At 36.5% G+C, this 16977-nt stretch overlaps 2 protein-coding genes across 4 annotated transcripts in view; both read right to left on the bottom strand.

Annotated features, from left to right (window-relative positions):
* LOC124170687 (actin-related protein 5) overlaps positions 1 to 702 on the bottom strand; it is a 34297-nt gene extending 33595 nt beyond the window's left edge. Inside the window, exons 1-2 of one of the 2 annotated variants that reach the window (XM_046549589.1) lie at positions 565 to 702; positions 197 to 481 (exon numbers count right to left, since the gene is read on the bottom strand). In XM_046549589.1, the coding sequence (XP_046405545.1) occupies positions 197 to 320 (124 nt within the window). In that variant the 5' untranslated portion in view covers positions 321 to 481; positions 565 to 702. The remainder of the gene's footprint in view (positions 1 to 196; positions 482 to 564) is intronic. The other variant, XM_046549590.1, reaches the window with a different exon arrangement.
* A 2691-nt stretch (positions 703 to 3393) lies between these two features.
* The window catches only part of LOC124170847 (plasminogen activator inhibitor 1 RNA-binding protein-like), a 70594-nt gene continuing 57010 nt past the window's right edge, over positions 3394 to 16977 (bottom strand). For both annotated transcript variants that reach the window (XM_046549844.1, XM_046549845.1), the window contains 2 exons: positions 11959 to 12309; positions 3394 to 7805 (listed from right to left, as the gene is read on the bottom strand). In XM_046549844.1, coding sequence (XP_046405800.1) covers positions 7743 to 7805; positions 11959 to 12309 — 414 coding nt within the window. In that variant the 3' untranslated portion in view covers positions 3394 to 7742. The remainder of the gene's footprint in view (positions 7806 to 11958; positions 12310 to 16977) is intronic.

Below are 16977 nucleotides of genomic sequence, written 5' to 3'. Positions count from 1 at the left end.
ATGTTTTAAAAATAATAACCAATTCGGGGGGAAACATGATAGTTGCCAAGAGCAACGAACCGTACATGCTGCCAGCGGTTTGGCAGCATGTAAGGTTTACGGGAAGGTTTTCCGTTCACGGGTAAATGAAATGGTACAAGGAGGACCGATTTAACCATTTACGATTTCACAGACGTATGAGCAACTCACAACTTACCATTGTCAATCACAATTGGCATAGCAGTGTCCCTAAATAATGCATACGACTGAATTGCGTCTGGTACCGGCTTTACATCTTTAAGCTCGAAGGTATTGGGAGAAGTCTTCTGAGCGGCAAACATGGTAGAAATTACGCAAACTACTGCAGTCTAATAGCAATAGTATTTAAGGATAATTTTCAACTTGCACTATCAGTACCCATTCATTTCATCCTTAGCCCCACTGGTAGTAAATATGCTTATACTCATTCACGCGAGCGGCATCTTTGCAACTAACGAAAACCCTAAATAAACAGGATACAGAATTTTTACGTGATTGTAATCTTTATAAAATCGGTATAGTTGAAAATAAACGCTTTAATCCTACATCGATACCATCATCGGCATCATAGAGTTGCATTATGTCTTGTGTCTTCGTTCTTGTTGATACTTCGCCAACCTTGATGAACTCCCAACCAAGAATAAAATAAAGGGATCCTCGAAGAGGCCTTTTTAACTGTAGTCGCCCACCGCGCAATAAAATGAGTTTACATAAGTCACCACACGCGTCGCTGACAGACAAATTGATCCGAGTTTCACCATGGAAGAAGTACTTTCTTATGAATGTTTACAATCGTTTTCGGCCGCCAACGGAGTTAGCTGAAATGGCAGGTAATAAGTTTCTTATCGCACCGTTGTGCTATATAGCACCCGAATATTCGCTTTCAAATAATGAAATTTCCGCAGGGCGTGTACCATCTGTAGCTGTGTTTCGACTGTTAAGAGTGATATTCAAAGTTCTAAAATCCCTCCATTAATGTAATCTTAGCTGTTTCTGTTTACAATATTACATTTCCCTCTCCTGCCCTCGCTGGGTACGCCCATGAAGGCATATTCGTCTCAGGGATATTATTTCTTAAAGGCTAACCATTAAATAACAAGCTTGCCTATTTCTCCATGGCACTTAGAAATTACATAAACTTCTGCTCATCTTTTGATAAACGTATGTTAAACACAGCACCTGTGACAAACCCAAGGGTATGGTGATTTGAATAGGGTGGTTTCCTATTTTTTATTGCCTAAATCGAAAGATTATTACACCTGTAGTGCGTATTTCACGCTTTTAGATTTTAAAATGATATCATTTTGTTCGAGATAAAATGAAAAGTGAACATTTTCAAGCGTGCGAATACGCGACGGCTAAGTATGAATGCTAGGAAATGCGTGTGGCGTCATTCATGTTCCTGCTTCCGCTGTGTGAGGTCATCTTGGTGCGAGGCTATGAGCGCCGCCACGACGCAGGCAGCAGAGTACCCCAGTACCCTGCCAGCAGGTAGCACTTGGCTTATATAGCCTTATTAATACCCTATCAAACCAAGGAAACTTTCCGACCATGGGCAATTTTTAGGTGATTATTAATTCTTTCAATTATGAAGGTGATTGTCAATTCTATCAACTATTAGTGAGCGCATCATTCATCAATGTCTGTTGTCTTTCGTTCATCCCTTAATATCTGACGAACAGCGGGGTTTCTTTCCCAGATCATCTACAGTTACAAATCTGTCCATTTTGCACATACATTTCATTGATGCTTTCGAGACTTCATCACAGCTGGATGTATTCTACATTGATTTTGCCAAAGCTTTTGACAAAAATTAAACATCAATTAATGCTCTTCAAATTAGAGAATCGGTATAATGTCCATGGTAATTTTCTTTCTATCTTATCATCTTTCCTTCAAAACCGGCAACAACACCGGTAAAAGGGTAGCATTCTTAGATGGCACCGCGGGTTACATCTGGAGTTCCACAAGGGAGTGTCCTTGGCCTTTACTGTTTGCTTTATACATAGATGATCTGGTTAACATTATCTGCTCCACCAATTGTAAAATATTATTATATGCAGATGACAGAATTTTTTAAAAACAGATTGATTCCCCTGGAGACTGCCTTGCTCTGCAGAAGGATCTTGATGCCATATTCTGTACTCTGATTCATAAGTCTGAGATTTGGAGTCCAAAAATTAATCCAGCCATGTCTACCATCCTATCATTCACCCTTAGCAAGTCTACCCTGGGTCATAATGCCTGATTATTTGGACATCATATTCCTTTAGTGATTTCTCAGAAGGATCTAGGGGTTATTTTTGACTTGAAGCTGCTCTTCCATAGCACATTAAATCCATTTCCACCTTTTGACAGGTGATGTATCGCTACAGATCTTGGTGGGTATGATGTATATCTACAGTGAGGTTTGGTTTTGGATTTAACTTTTTGTAACTTTTCCCTGAATAAGATTAGATCTTAAGATAAGATCAACTTTACCTGATCGCCGTATCCTCAATGACCGGAGACTTTTCTCAAATATCATTAATGGCAAAGAGGGGTGCAGCTAGGAATTAAGGCTAGGGGAGTTTTCAGGGGCAACAAATACTGGGGGGCTTGGGGGTAAAGTATACCCACCAGGGTAAGCGGGAGGAGCAGGTGCCCAGAAAATTTTTCAGATAAATGGTTCAAAATGGTGAGTTTTAAGGCTTTCCGAGGGATATTTTATTAATCCCCACACTATTCCTCAAGCAATATTAATCCAGTTAAGTAAAATAGATTTAACTTAAAAATTTCTCTGACCTCTGCAGGGGTTATTATTCCCCAAAACCACCCGTCGCTGCACCACTGATGGCAAATACAGATCATTTGACCTTTTTTTCCCGCTTCGCGTTCCTTCGCACACGACGAGGTCTCATTGTTTCAACCCCCACCTTTCTGTCTCTAATCTCTCTTTTTTATCCAGACTTCCTTCTTCCATCAACTTTTAGGCCAAATGTGTCCGAAATTTTGATCCTTTTTTCATCCCTCTTGCATCATCACTATCATAATTTTCCCCCTATTCCTCACACCACCTGATGAAATTTACTACTTTTTTTATTAAGTGTCTGATTATGTAGGTATTAGCAGGAATCTAAGTATTAATAGAAATTCAGTGATTACGTAATCCAGAAAAAACTTTAAGTATTTACATTCAGGGCGTTGGAATGCCTCATATTTATAACTCAAGAGCAGAAGTTAGACCCATAGTAGGTAATTCATGTTATTCTTATATTGGGTAGTTTAAGGATTAAAAGGATCTGAGCAGCCCATAGCAGTAACTGGTCTAGAATGAGGCTACCGTCTGGCTATCATTTCAACAGAATTTTTTTGATGGTAAATAAGTACGTAAAATGCACTGAGAAACAAGTTTATTCACAACTTTTCTCATTCACAAATTAGCTCTCAAATCAAGACAGATAAGAAAAACATTCTGTCCCAAGACTCATGTCATGAAAAATCAAACCAGGCAAAAATGTGGATTTGAGGTTAAGGTAACAATACCTCTTCCATAACACCAACAAACTTTAAAAAGATGTAACTAAAAGCAAAACTACCAAAGATTGTGTACAAATGCCAGCATAGTATTCGTGTAACACGAGATGTACTACAGTACACATCCATAATTAGAGGTTGTAAATATTTCACGGCCAAACATACGACGTGTAAAAATACTACACACTGTATATCCATCACCAAACGAGGCATACGGGTATAACAATCCTCCAGGAATCCCGCATACTTGTTGGAAACAATGATTAGGTACACTGAGTACTAAACAACTGGTAATGCACATCTTATCAATCACAAATTGCAGAGAGTACTCCTATATGAGGAACATTATTGAGCTAAGAAAAATATTATATGACGAGATGTACTTGCATCTCAACAATGTTTTTGGCTACTTCTTTATGTATACAAACAAATGGAAAATGGTTATGCTGAAATAGTAAAAATACCACCACTTCCATTTAATGTCAGCAAATACTGCGCAAAAACTGCAAATGATTAACTTTCTTGCAATGTATTATCTAGAACAAGTGATGTATATGGGTGAAAAACAGCATAACAAATTGGCTACGTCTCAGAGTACACTCATAACACAAATCCAGTGGGTTAATTCATTGGTCCCCTTCAGTCCCCGGCACCTCAACACAAAACTACTCCCTGACTAATGACTGAAATACGGGTAATTAGCAACCTTAAGCTGCTACTTGAAATGCTTTAGACTGTAATATTATACATATATCTTATGAAGGGAAACGTTAAATAAATTTTCCCCTTCAAAATTAAGGCTTCCAGTCATTAAAATAAATACCATATTAGGGAGAACAACACCACAAACAGAAAGCCTAAATTTCTTTAAATCCAGTTTTTCAAAAATTCACTCATGGCAACTGAAGTTAAATGCACCTCATGTTAAGCAAAAGAATTTCTACTAGAGGAGTCAATTATTATAAAAGTTATTTTACAGGTTTACAGGGTAAAAGTTTCCAAATAAAAAAGTTAATTAAGCAATTTTATACTAATTCACTCAAATGTTCTATCCAGAAACAACTGACAAGCATAACCTCCAAAAAGGGCATCAAGTTGCCGGTGCAGATTAAAGATGACTTATTCAGCAAAGTATCTGCCCATTAAAGCATAACTACAAGGCTAATTCTATTGGCTGACGTCCATATGAATAATATATTACTGCCCTCATTCAGGAGGAGTGAGTGCTCGGAGCTCTTGCTCACCAAGGGAGCAGAATTCTACACAGCATATTCTCAGCCTCCCTAAAATTCTCAGTCTAATGGAAAAGTTTGAGCTGGCACTATGTAAGGGGCTTTTCAATCATCTAGTAACACACCATTGGCTACCTAGAACTAAAATTTCAGCTCCTGCTAATAAAAAATGAGTGCACAGGCAAGTAGCAGCAAAAAAATGACCAAGCTGCTACATACCAGTAGCATTCAGGGGGATATTCCAATGTTGTGGTTGTGATCAGAGCGTTTACTACCCTGAATGCATTGTGATGGTATATCTTTAACTTCCTTAGAAATACCAGAGCCACTGACTAATAGGTCACAAAAAATGGAAGTTGAGCAGGAGATTATGGTCATTATTTAAATTTTATCAGTGGAGCTTAAGTTATCTTAAAATTATTAGTGTCTGGTAGGTACTTGAAAAATAAGAACCCTTCCCATATGAACTGAGTAATAGAAAGTTTGATAACAAAGAGAATATAATGAAAGGCAAAAAGGAACTTCAATCAGCATTTGGGAACCTTTGCCATCTTAAGAAATTGATTTTTACAACAAGAAAAAATGTCATTTATGGATTCTGATCAATGAGGACAGCCAAGCTGCACTCTTCAGTGACTGAACCAGGAACATACAATATACAGACAAAAAACAGAATGTGTAATTGAGGCATGGTGAAAGGACATGCTCATAGAGCAAATAAAAGTTAACAACGATTTGAAAAATTAATTTACATCAATCAGACAATTCAAAATATTAAATTCCTAAGTCAGGGAGTAACCGTACTTAAATTCATCATGGCTAGCTTCCTTCATTCACAACCTATTATGTTTATCTCAATGCACTCTACAAGAAATGGGGATACATTCAGGTAGGACCAATCAGTCAACGGCCTGCGACAAATTTCACCTCTCAATTATATCTTAATACTAATTCACAATAAATATTCCTAAGTAAAAGCAAATTCATTGAGGAATCAACTTTTGTTCTAGAAAATACATTTGCAACACTATTGCGAAATTCATCCACTCAAACAAAAACTATTTTAACAATAAAAACTCTATTCCTTATGGATAGAATAAGATGACATTGCAAAAAAATTTGCAGACAAATTCTCAGACTATGGGTTTAAAGTTCATTTCCCACAATCAGTATAATGCAAACTTTTTATTTTCCAAATTTGGGACAAACATTATCATGCAGAACACATACTAGCATGATACCAACCATAATTTTGAAACAATCTCACAGCAATTTCAATTTATTGCTGGTGACACTGAATTACACACAATAAACCAGATTGCAATCAATGATAGATTAATTTTTTAAATAATGCGAGAAAAATATATTCAGTGATTATGCAAAATGCATAGAGCACAGCAGTTCACTGAATAAAAAGTCCTTTGATCACATAGAAAAAGAATGATTATCTTTACTCCTTTCAAGCCACATGTTCCCTTCCAACTCAAGCATATAAAGAAGGGTGGCTCATTAGCTGATGACTTTCAGCAAACATTCAGGGGCAAGTGGTATAAGAGGTCATTCTAGAACACACAATGTCCTCCTTCACAGTCACACTGTTCGGCCATAAACAAAACCCCTCTGTTACAGCAAGGACAGTGTTTAATCTGTGTATCAAACACCATTTTGAAACTAAATCAATACAGCATACGAAAGCATAAAATTCATTGCAATACCAATGACGAGGCCTAGGAGCTTATCTGCCCAAAAATTTTAATACAAGCAAAAAGTCCAAAACTAAGAAATAATACTTTCCACATGATGATGATATACAGGGGTTGTGACAATTTCGAGCTAAGGAATTATCAATTATGATGATGTCCAATTAATCACTATAATTATTTACAAACCATCCAAAAAATATAGCAAATAAATGTTAGCGCTTAAGGGAAATAGCTATTCACACTCTGCAACTTCACTGGTGAAGAACCATTCCCTTTAACATGATGAATCATCATCCCCTCAACAAAAGAGATAATTCCCTATAAGGCAGAATATAATAATTAAATTTACAGAGAACAAGATTACCAAGCCATCAAAATGAAAATTAGTACTATTTTACAAATGCAAGGACACTCCTAGGAGGGCTTACAAGGATGCACCCCACACCTCCAAGTCCAACAATTCAATGACTATAAAAAGATCTAGCAAAAATTTAGTTCACCTCAAGCCAGCAATTACCAAAATAACATGAAATGAGCCATCGAAAAATAGCCAAAGTGAAGTGGCATTCACAAAGTCAAATGATTTATGCCATTCAACCATTTCATTATGGGGAGCTATCAAAACTATGCCTATTGGTTACAAGGGCAAATTATAAAATCTGTACAAAAGCAAAGAACTAAACTATTGAAGAATTAAGGAGCTGAACTCAATTTGACAGCTAATAGATTTCAGGATGACAACACCTTGAACACCATTGCAACTATGACATTAGACACACCATATGAACAAAAATTGTCCAATAATTCACATCAACTACATGAATAGACATGATAGAGCAGATATTCTCAAGTGTGGCTAAGAAGGCTTTCAAGTCCTCAGCATGAGCATGTGTCTGCATCAGGAGCAAAATAGAATCAAAAAATAGCTCAAATAAGCATAATTTGGATGCTGCAGGTCAATAAAAGTTTGTATGTAAGTAACAAGTCAAGAGACTAATAACATGATAAAAAAATCTGAAGCCACCTTTCAAGTCATTTCCTTGAGAACCATGGTTCATTCTAGAGGATACACAGCACAAGTTGCTGCAAAAACTAGCTATCCATGCAAAGACACCTCTGTCATCAATTACACTTGATACAATGTTTAAAAGGAAATACCATTCAAAAAGAAATTATATGAGACTCTCGTCAAACTGCTGCATTACTTAAAATAACTTAGAGAGGTGGTATTCATGTAACCATGCTCAATCATATAGGGATATGATTTTGCTCTTTATCCAAGGGATGGAAAGTCATTTTCATCGTCCACCTTTGGAGCACTCTGCCTCACGCGTGACTGAAATGACAGAAAATATTTACTTCAGCATTTAAAGACTGAACAACAATCAACCAATCTTTTCCTGGAGCAATATCATTGTATACCAACACAGTAATATTTCAACTATATGATACTGAACTTGAAGTTTACACTGTTTAATCCTGAACAATAAAAGAAAAATGGCAGCATTGAATATAATAGGATTAAATAGAGGGCAAACGGGAAGAATCATACATGTCCGAGTACCCCATTTTCTTCTTAAAATTTACAAGAGAGAAGTACGGGAGGACTAGACTGAAGTGCAAGTAACGTGAGTGACAAGTCAGAATCCAGAACACTGTCAAATATGTTCTCAGCAAAGAGGACATTGTATGCAATTCTGTAATGTTCAAAGCCTAATTATGATGTAATTAGTGATAATTGGAAACCAGAGTGTATTTCCGACATGTTCAGTTTACATTCCACCTATTAATAATGAATGAATCAGAAGTGTCCTTATTGCAGATAGGATGGTTCTTTTATTTCAAATTTAAAATACATTACTCATGAAGTACTTCTGAAACTTTTCGAACCATCCCGACAAACCCCTGAATTGTTAAATAAAATTTATCTAGTCCTATTTAACCCTTAACCAGAGACGTGTGGTCTAAGAGACCACAGCGTTTCCATATTAGTGAATATTTAAAAAATTACTATTCACAATATCTATAATTTTCATCAGCTTCATCTTTTTGTATAATAAGGACATAGCTCTTAAACTTTAATGTTCTTATAATTATTAATGTAAATTTGTAAATGAATTCGAGAAGTGGTCTCCGAGACTTCACGTCACCAAATTGAAAAGATCAATACACACAATGCAACTGTAAATGATTCAAAAAGTTGTTAAAAAACAATTTGTACTGATTTATCAAGTATAAGAAAAATAATTTGTTAGGAGTAGAGATGGGCGAGTAGTACTTTTTGATCTCGAGTCGAGTTGAAAACTACTCAAGTATCAAGTCGAATATGGTAATTTTTGGACCAGGCAATACAACTATGCATGCTTGAACATATTCTGATTTTTCTATTCCCACAGTAAATTTTCCATTCTGAATGCTTATCCTGATGTAAAAAGAAAAAGATAATGAATGGCATTGATGTTAATTGCACCAAAATTAGGAGATGAATGAAAATTAATGTGTATTAAACTGGTCAATAAGCACTAATGAAATGAATTAACCTCTAGTGATAAGTCGTCAATTCAATAAATATATATTCAAAGTGCTAGGAAGAACACTCAGTATAGGCATTTGCACAATAAAGATTATTTATGTAAATGAACCATTTAACATTTGATCCTTTCAAATTCTCATGCAGAAAAAAAACAATTGTTCTACATCCTCAGGCAACAGGTTTTGACATCTACATGTTATAGAATTTATGCCAGCAGAATACTGTCTTTCGCAATACATTTTTGTGGCTGGACAGCATTTCCTTGCCAAAATTTCGGTACTCGGCAACCTTGGGATTTTTATTACAAATGATATCAACAATTTTGATGGATCTTGAATCTTCATGGAAATTAAGTGGACGCAGCGAATGATCTATAGAACTTATCTTTAGCTTTGTGGACAAAATAAAAAAAAAAAAAATTATTTCCCACTTCCTTTAATTAGCCTTAGCAACTTTTTTTGTAGGTTCAAAAAGAATACTAAACGTAACAAAGGAATAAACCAAAGTTAATATCACGCGTACGTAGTACTTAAATACGCTACAGATGGCACCACAACACTAGGAAAGACCAGCATTGTCCGCTAAAACCTAAAATTTACATATTTCTCATGGAAATCTCAACCATTTTTACATATTCTCTTGGCATTTGAGTAAAGAAAATAATGAATGAAGCAGCAGTTCACTATGAATACGCCGCAAGGTCAGAAGAAGGTCACCCGCCATGGCTGACGAAAAGGTATTCGGCGCCCACGTCGACTACTATAGTGGCCAACTGCTACGTAAACAGCAAGCTGAAACTCCCCTGCCAAGGCAATTAAACCATTTATTGACTTTAACTGGCCTTGACAACTCTGTGACCAAAACTACTCTACTCGACTTCACATTCATAATGCTACTCGAAACACTCGAGTCGAAAACCAACTACTCAACTCGAATTTTCGAGTACTCGCACATCCCTAGTTAGGAGGCATTTTTAGTAGCAAAATATGGATAATTCAGTATTTAATTTTTCTAAAATAAATTATGAAAGAATAAAGGACTATTCAAGTTTTTTCTTAAGGCAAAGGCAAAACAAATGAGTTCAGTTTTTATTGGAAATATTTTTATTATGTTATAAATAATTACAAAAAAAGTGGTAAATTTCTTGTACCTCTAGTAGGCACTACGCATATAATGTATTTTGCGATTTGGATCCAATGGAATCCCCCAAAATTTAGCATGCCCACGTCTGGAGTGCAACATTCATGTGCCTGTGTTTGGGCAGTAAGTCTCACTTTTTATTATTTATTAAGTAATTGGGGACAGAACATCTAAGCCTGGAGTTTTACCACAAGAATAAATAATAAGGGCTTGGGAATCACCAAGGTAAAACATTGAAATGCAAGAGACATTTTGTTGGGAGTTGCAATATTTTCAAGGCATTCCATGGCATACAAGTAGTGCCATCTATCTCTACTAAATTATGTATTGAAAAACAGCTGACAGCTGTGTTAATAAAAAGGCGGAGTCTTCCGTTGAGCGTCAAAGAGAATGGATGTTCTTTCTTTCTTACCCAACCTGCGCCAACACATTTCATCTACATTATTTCAAATTATTGACTTTGAAGGATTGCATGACAAGTAAGGATGTTGAGCCTCCTGCTGATTGATCTCAGATTTTTGATGAGCGAACGGAGAAGTATAAAAGGGATAGCAGGCTGGAGCTACAAAATGTTGATTTGATGGAATCAAAAGTGTTTCTCGGTCTTTTGGCTTATTCTGCAATTTTCCAATCTAATGATGAAGACATTTGCAGAATATTTTCCACACATGGCACTGTCGGGGAAACTTTCCGATCAGTACTGTCGGGACTGCGGTTTACTTCTTATAAGTATCCTTTTTGATAACCCTGTGGATCGAATGACCCAATACAAAACTGACCCAGTAGCTCCAATTTCTATGGTATTTTGCTCTCAAGTGAAAAACTCCCATTGCTGCTTTTCATTGGGAACAGTAACTTGGACTGATAAAATGTTAATTGCCTTCAGGTGCCGATGCAGTTTTAAAATACAGTGGAACTTGTTTAGTACGTTTCTGAAGGGATCACAAAAAATGAACGTACTAACCAGGAAAATGTGCTAATGAGGAAAGTGAATAGTAGCAGTCGGGGTAATTGCAATCTGTGGAATCAGTACTGATCATACTGCAATATTCAAATTATACAGTCATCCCTTTTGATGATGATTGATTTTGATGATGAAGGATTTTTTTTAATCAAAGAAGGAATAAATGCCAGATAATACACTGTTAAACAGCTTGTTGCCCCTATTCTATATCCAATTAATGCTGAATACGGTAATTTAAAAGATGTTATAGGCCACACTGACATTCCTCCAGATAACATGCACAGCTTTTGGCAACATCCAATCCTCTAACAACAGTTTTTTTAATAAGGCAAGCCACTGTATTCAGAATGATTGACTTGTAAATTAAAATGGCAGAAATTGAGCAAAATTCATTTTACTACCATACCTTAACGTCATAATGGCTATACGTAGTTGAATATGAGCTTACATGTGTTCTCCAGGGAAAGCAATCAATTACTCTCAAAATTACAGGTAGATAGGGTATTAGTTGTAGTGAGAAGAGTTATTTGACTGAGTAATAACTTCTACTCCTTAATTTTTAAAATTAAGATTAAGATATAGTCCCAAAAATCAAAGGAAAACAAAAAGAAAGAATCTGAATAATTAAAATTTCTGAATCAGCCAATAATTTGATTGCTGACCTGAAAGGAAAACTGAGTGGAACACATAAAATGGTCTCTTTTAGCCCAAGAAACATGTTCCAAAGGTACTTTCATAATGTTAAACATGAATAGCTATAATAATTTCCACCATAGCTTGTGCATTTGTAAGAATTTATACCATTCATATTATTGCAGCACCACACCACTTCGTCATGGCTCTCATACTCACAGATATAGCATTGCTCCGAGGTTGACCATCACTGGAGACAGGTGCTCGTCCTGGACTCTCGGCCCCCACACTGCCACCTCCACTCGAAGCACCAGGTGCGGCCGCCATGGGGGCATCACCACCAGGTCCCACTGGCCCCCTTCCACCTCCGGGTGGCCCCCCAACTCGTGGAGAGCCCCCACCCATCCGGCCTGGCCCACCGCGGCTAGCACCAGCACGACCAGCGCCACCCCGCATCCCACCCCTCCCTCTACCACGAGTTCCACGTCTTGAGTCAGCAAAATGAATATCAATATCAAGAAGGTGCTTCTGACGCCCCACACGCTGCGGGTACTCTGATGCATCATATTCCTGCAATTAAAAAAAAATACTACTAAACAGCGAACATGAACTATCAAACTCTCCAGAATGACAAATGAATGTTCATTAATTGTCCTGAATTCCCTTTCAAGAATTTGCACTTGAGTAAAGATATTCTCCCAATCTAATTTTGGAAGTATTTCATTATCATTTTAACAACATGATAGTACAAGTAGAATTTCAAAAAGGGTTTCTTTTTAAAGTAATTTATGATTACATAAGCAGCTTGATTATCTGAAGATTTCTTAAGGACTACCGGTTGCCAGAGACTTCAAGGAAAAAGGGAGGGAGACTTCAGGTGTCTTTAAAAAGCATTGGAATGAGATAGAAAAACATCACTAAAAAAGAGAGTTGATAAATTACTAATTACATTTGTGCATCAGGATTAGACCAATGCAGCAGCATAAGTCAAAATGTGCATACCCTCAGAACCAGGACAGAGCCAGAGACATTGCCTTCCTAGTTTAACTTCCTCTAGCAATAGAATCAAAATTAGTGAAACATACAGTAAAGAGTCACATATATGATGAATACTTAAATACCTATACTTTATTGAATATGAAAAAAACAAAATAGCAACAGGACTATTGCTGGGTAAAACTCCCAAAAAATAGTTTCTTTTTACATCCCAGGATTAATAAAATGTTGTAAATAATGCAATAATGTTATCAACAGTTGATAGGGGGAGAGATTTCATGTTATTGGCTCAAATGTACAGAAGACAGCAATTTATATACTGAGCTTAAAACTGGAGAGAAGACTTCTAGGTCCAACATACAATAGAGGCTTAAAAATTTATCCGTTGGAATCATTGAATTGACTGCTTGATATTTGCATTCTCTATGCACATCCAATTTATGAGTGACTCACCATGATTCCACAGGAATGAAGCTTATTATTTGATGATACATGCACACTGAGGATATGCACATTTTGACTTATGAAGAAAGAACCATAATTGACACTCTTGGGCACAGTACACAAGGAAAACTTAAGCGTGGCGCAATTATTAAAATGTAGCGTAATGTATGTCTACCTAAATGCTGTTGCTTATTTGTTGAGCTTCATAATAAAATTCACTTTGTAACCGCTGGGACCGGGACAGATTCATTATTTCGCAATGCTTACATAGTACCCTATTCAAAACTGACTCAACTTGTATCTCAAAGGGTTTAAATGAAACATGGTTGGACCTTGAATAGCTATTAGCTTTGGAAGGTGGAAAGCTTTTACTTAAACAGAACAGGATTAAGTGTGAATGCCCTAGGAGAATATCTCACGTCGTGAGTTGTCATGTAATAATCAAAGTCAACTTCAAGACATAATAGATAAGACAATCTCTTTTGACTCGGGGATAGCTTAGCCCCATTACATCGAATTTAATACAAAAATTTTCCTGTGTTGTTGGAAGTGGCAAAGCAATACATTACGTGAAGACAAATCACACAACTGGTGAGTGGAGGGCCCCAGCACTGGATTTGTGGAAGGATGCCAATAGAGAAGCACTACACGGCAGATTCAATCTATTCTTGTTGAAATTTTATGTGAATACAGTGGAACCCCGATCTATAATTCCTGCATTCATCGTTCGCTGTTCCTGGTCCCAAATAAAGTTCCATACAGACAATGTAATTTTTTACCGCACATATCGTTCCCCGAAGTATCGTTTTCCAGCATTGATCATGAGGTATAATTTTCCCGCACCATTTGTTTGACGAAAATGAGACGAAATACAGTTAAACCCCATACTTGCATTATAGGAATTTACTTTGCATTGTTAAGCATTCATTTTTTTTAGGTCCCATTAAATTTCTTACCTCTCCAACATATGCAGAACCCTGTCTATACGCAGAGTTTTATCGTTTTCCGGCTATCTGCATCACGATGTGCTGACTAAAAAAATTATATTATCCACTAAAAAAGTTACTGTATATCAGCCATTAAAAACCATCTTTTGGCTTCCTTTTGCACATTTGTATTTAAAAATACAAGAGAAAGAGAGACGTAACAAGAAAAATTTGACATTTCCAGTGAAACTTTGAACGTGGGGGAACCCAACATCATTACTGTCAGAAATTTGAACCATGCCACCTCGTTATGCCTGCAAGGAAAATATTCACCACATGAAATGGATGTAGGGATTTTTGACTATCCAGCTATGTAATAATTATAATGTGTGAACTCCAGTTGGAATGTTTACAACATTGATTTAGTCCATAATTTTATATGATAAAGTTTGAAAAGAAAGAAGATGTGATAAATGCTGGAAATACAAAACGTGACCGACAAACAGCGATCATTAGCACTGACAGCCATTACTGGGCTATTTAAATAATGGGTTTATTAAATGAAGTAGAGCTTGTTTAGTATGTTTCTGAAGGGACCGCAAAAAATGAATGTACAATCCAGGAAAACTTACTAAACAGGCAAGTAGGTAATAGCAATTGGGGTAATTGCACTCTGTGGAAAAGTCGTCATAATTACAATTACTTTTGGAAGTTCTCATAGGATCGTCTTCCTGAACTCTTCCCACATTGAAAATCAAGAAAATGAGCACTACATTGCAAAAACAGTACCATGTGAATGAAAATCAATGTTTCACGGATTTCCATGAAACAATTACATAAAAATGGTGTCATTCTCCCCTGATTTGTCACGTATATGTTTTAAGAGGACAAGTTAAGCTAACAAGTAATTTCTTTGCAAGTAATTTCTTCTTTTTCAGAGAATATGACAATAACTCTGAGTAGATCATTTGGTTGTTTTAAAACATCTTAAAAATTGACAAAACTTTATTAAACATTATTGATGGCAACCGCCTTACGCATTCGTCCTTGGAACGAAACCCTATTGAATGTTATACTGATTGATATATCGATATTGATATCATGATTAATAACACACTTAAAGATTATTACAAGCACATTTTCATAATTAACTGTTTAAATTTACATAAAAAATTTGTCCAATGTAGTCTACTTTCTATTTCTTGTGCTGAGATCAAGTATTTTTGCGTTATGCTTTGCGTGTAGATCCAAAGCATTGTCTCCTCCTGCAACACTTGTCAAGCAATTGACACACATACTCCTTGCATAGAGAAATGCATTTAGATGCGTCACGGTTATTGAAAGAGAAGTGATGAAAGTAAGAAGGTTTATGGCTGATAATAATAAAATAACTTATGAATTCAAAAGTTGTCACCTTAAAAAATACGAGTAAACGACTTGCGGGTTGCGTCATGACAAGTAATTAATATTACTACCCAGGATAGCGTCACCATTTGAAACATACTAACAGAATAGTTTTACCTGCAATTTATTCGGATGGTACTGGGACTGAGAGAAATCGCCATGTTAAGGATGAAAACGTGCCAAAGAGGAACTACTAACCAAGTTCCACTGTACATAAAAACTTATTGTAACTTGTATTATGGCATTAAAGTCACAGTGTATTGCAACTAGTGATTGGCCAATCAAAAATTCCTAGGTGCTTCAAACATGTAAAACAGTTGCCAACAAGATACAATGCAAATACCAAAGCATGGGTGACCTTGGTAATATTTAAGGATCAGCTTCATGCTCTGGATGTGAAAATGTGGTCACTAAACAGGAAAATTCCGCTGTTTATTGATCAGTCCCCAGCCCATCCACCAAATGCACACATAAGAAACATACAGTTAACATTTTTTCCACCAAACTGTACCAGTGTGCTCCAGCCATTGGCAAAATGTTAAAAGAAGTGATATAAACACCAGAAAAATCTTAATTTCATGATATCCCAGATCATGTGCTTGGATTCTCTATCGTATGGTATATGGAGGAGTTAACAGACTGAGGTCATTTGCACCATGAGATAACGGTAAGAAGGGAATGGTTGATAGAAACCCTGTGTCGGCATTAGCCAGCTCGTAATGAAAGGGAAACAAGTCGCATCTGCCAGACAGTGTTGCACTGTAAGTATCCTTCACACAACAATCAAGTGCGGATAGGGTCATCCCTGAAAAGTGTCTGCCACTGCCGGGACTTGAACCCAGGCACACAGGGTGCTAAGCCTTCATGATGCATTAGCGAAAAATTACTTTCTAATAATGGGGTTAATTTGGATGACTTTCCTCAGGTATCTCAATTCGTTATTCTCTAATCTTAGTATGTCTACAGGTGATAAAATGAATTGCCAGAAAACTGCTGATAAAGAGCCCATTGTTTTCGAAAATTGGCTTCTCTGCTATCATTTAGCATCACCATGACAAAATTTCCCTAGAGTACAGCCTTAATGAAGGAAATGCTAACAATTAGACCAAGACGTTCAACCATTGGAAACATTGTTCTGGAATGCAAGTTTGTTTCTCTTTAGGTAACACATCATCCGTCGTGTTGCATGTGAGTAAATAAGATTACACCCATGTCTCGTATAGCGCAAGGGATGCGTTCCTTGGGGTCTTTGCGCTATACGAATTTGCGTTATACGAGAGCGTTTTAACATTGGGAAGATAGGGATGCGTTCCTGGTAGCATAGGTCTTGGGTATTGAATTTCCTCTAAAACATCTATATTCCCATAAAAAGCCTTAGAAAACATTATTTATAAAATGTTTATAGTTTAAAACATCTTTAAAGATAGTATGCACGTATTCAAAGACTTTTATTCACGTTAAAAAAAAA

The sequence above is a fragment of the Ischnura elegans genome, chromosome X, assembly GCF_921293095.1.
Source record: "Ischnura elegans chromosome X, ioIscEleg1.1, whole genome shotgun sequence".
Lineage (NCBI taxonomy): Eukaryota > Metazoa > Arthropoda > Insecta > Odonata > Coenagrionidae > Ischnura > Ischnura elegans.
The sequence above is the reverse complement of the archived record's forward strand: the minus strand, read 5'-3'. Positions and strand labels throughout refer to the sequence as shown.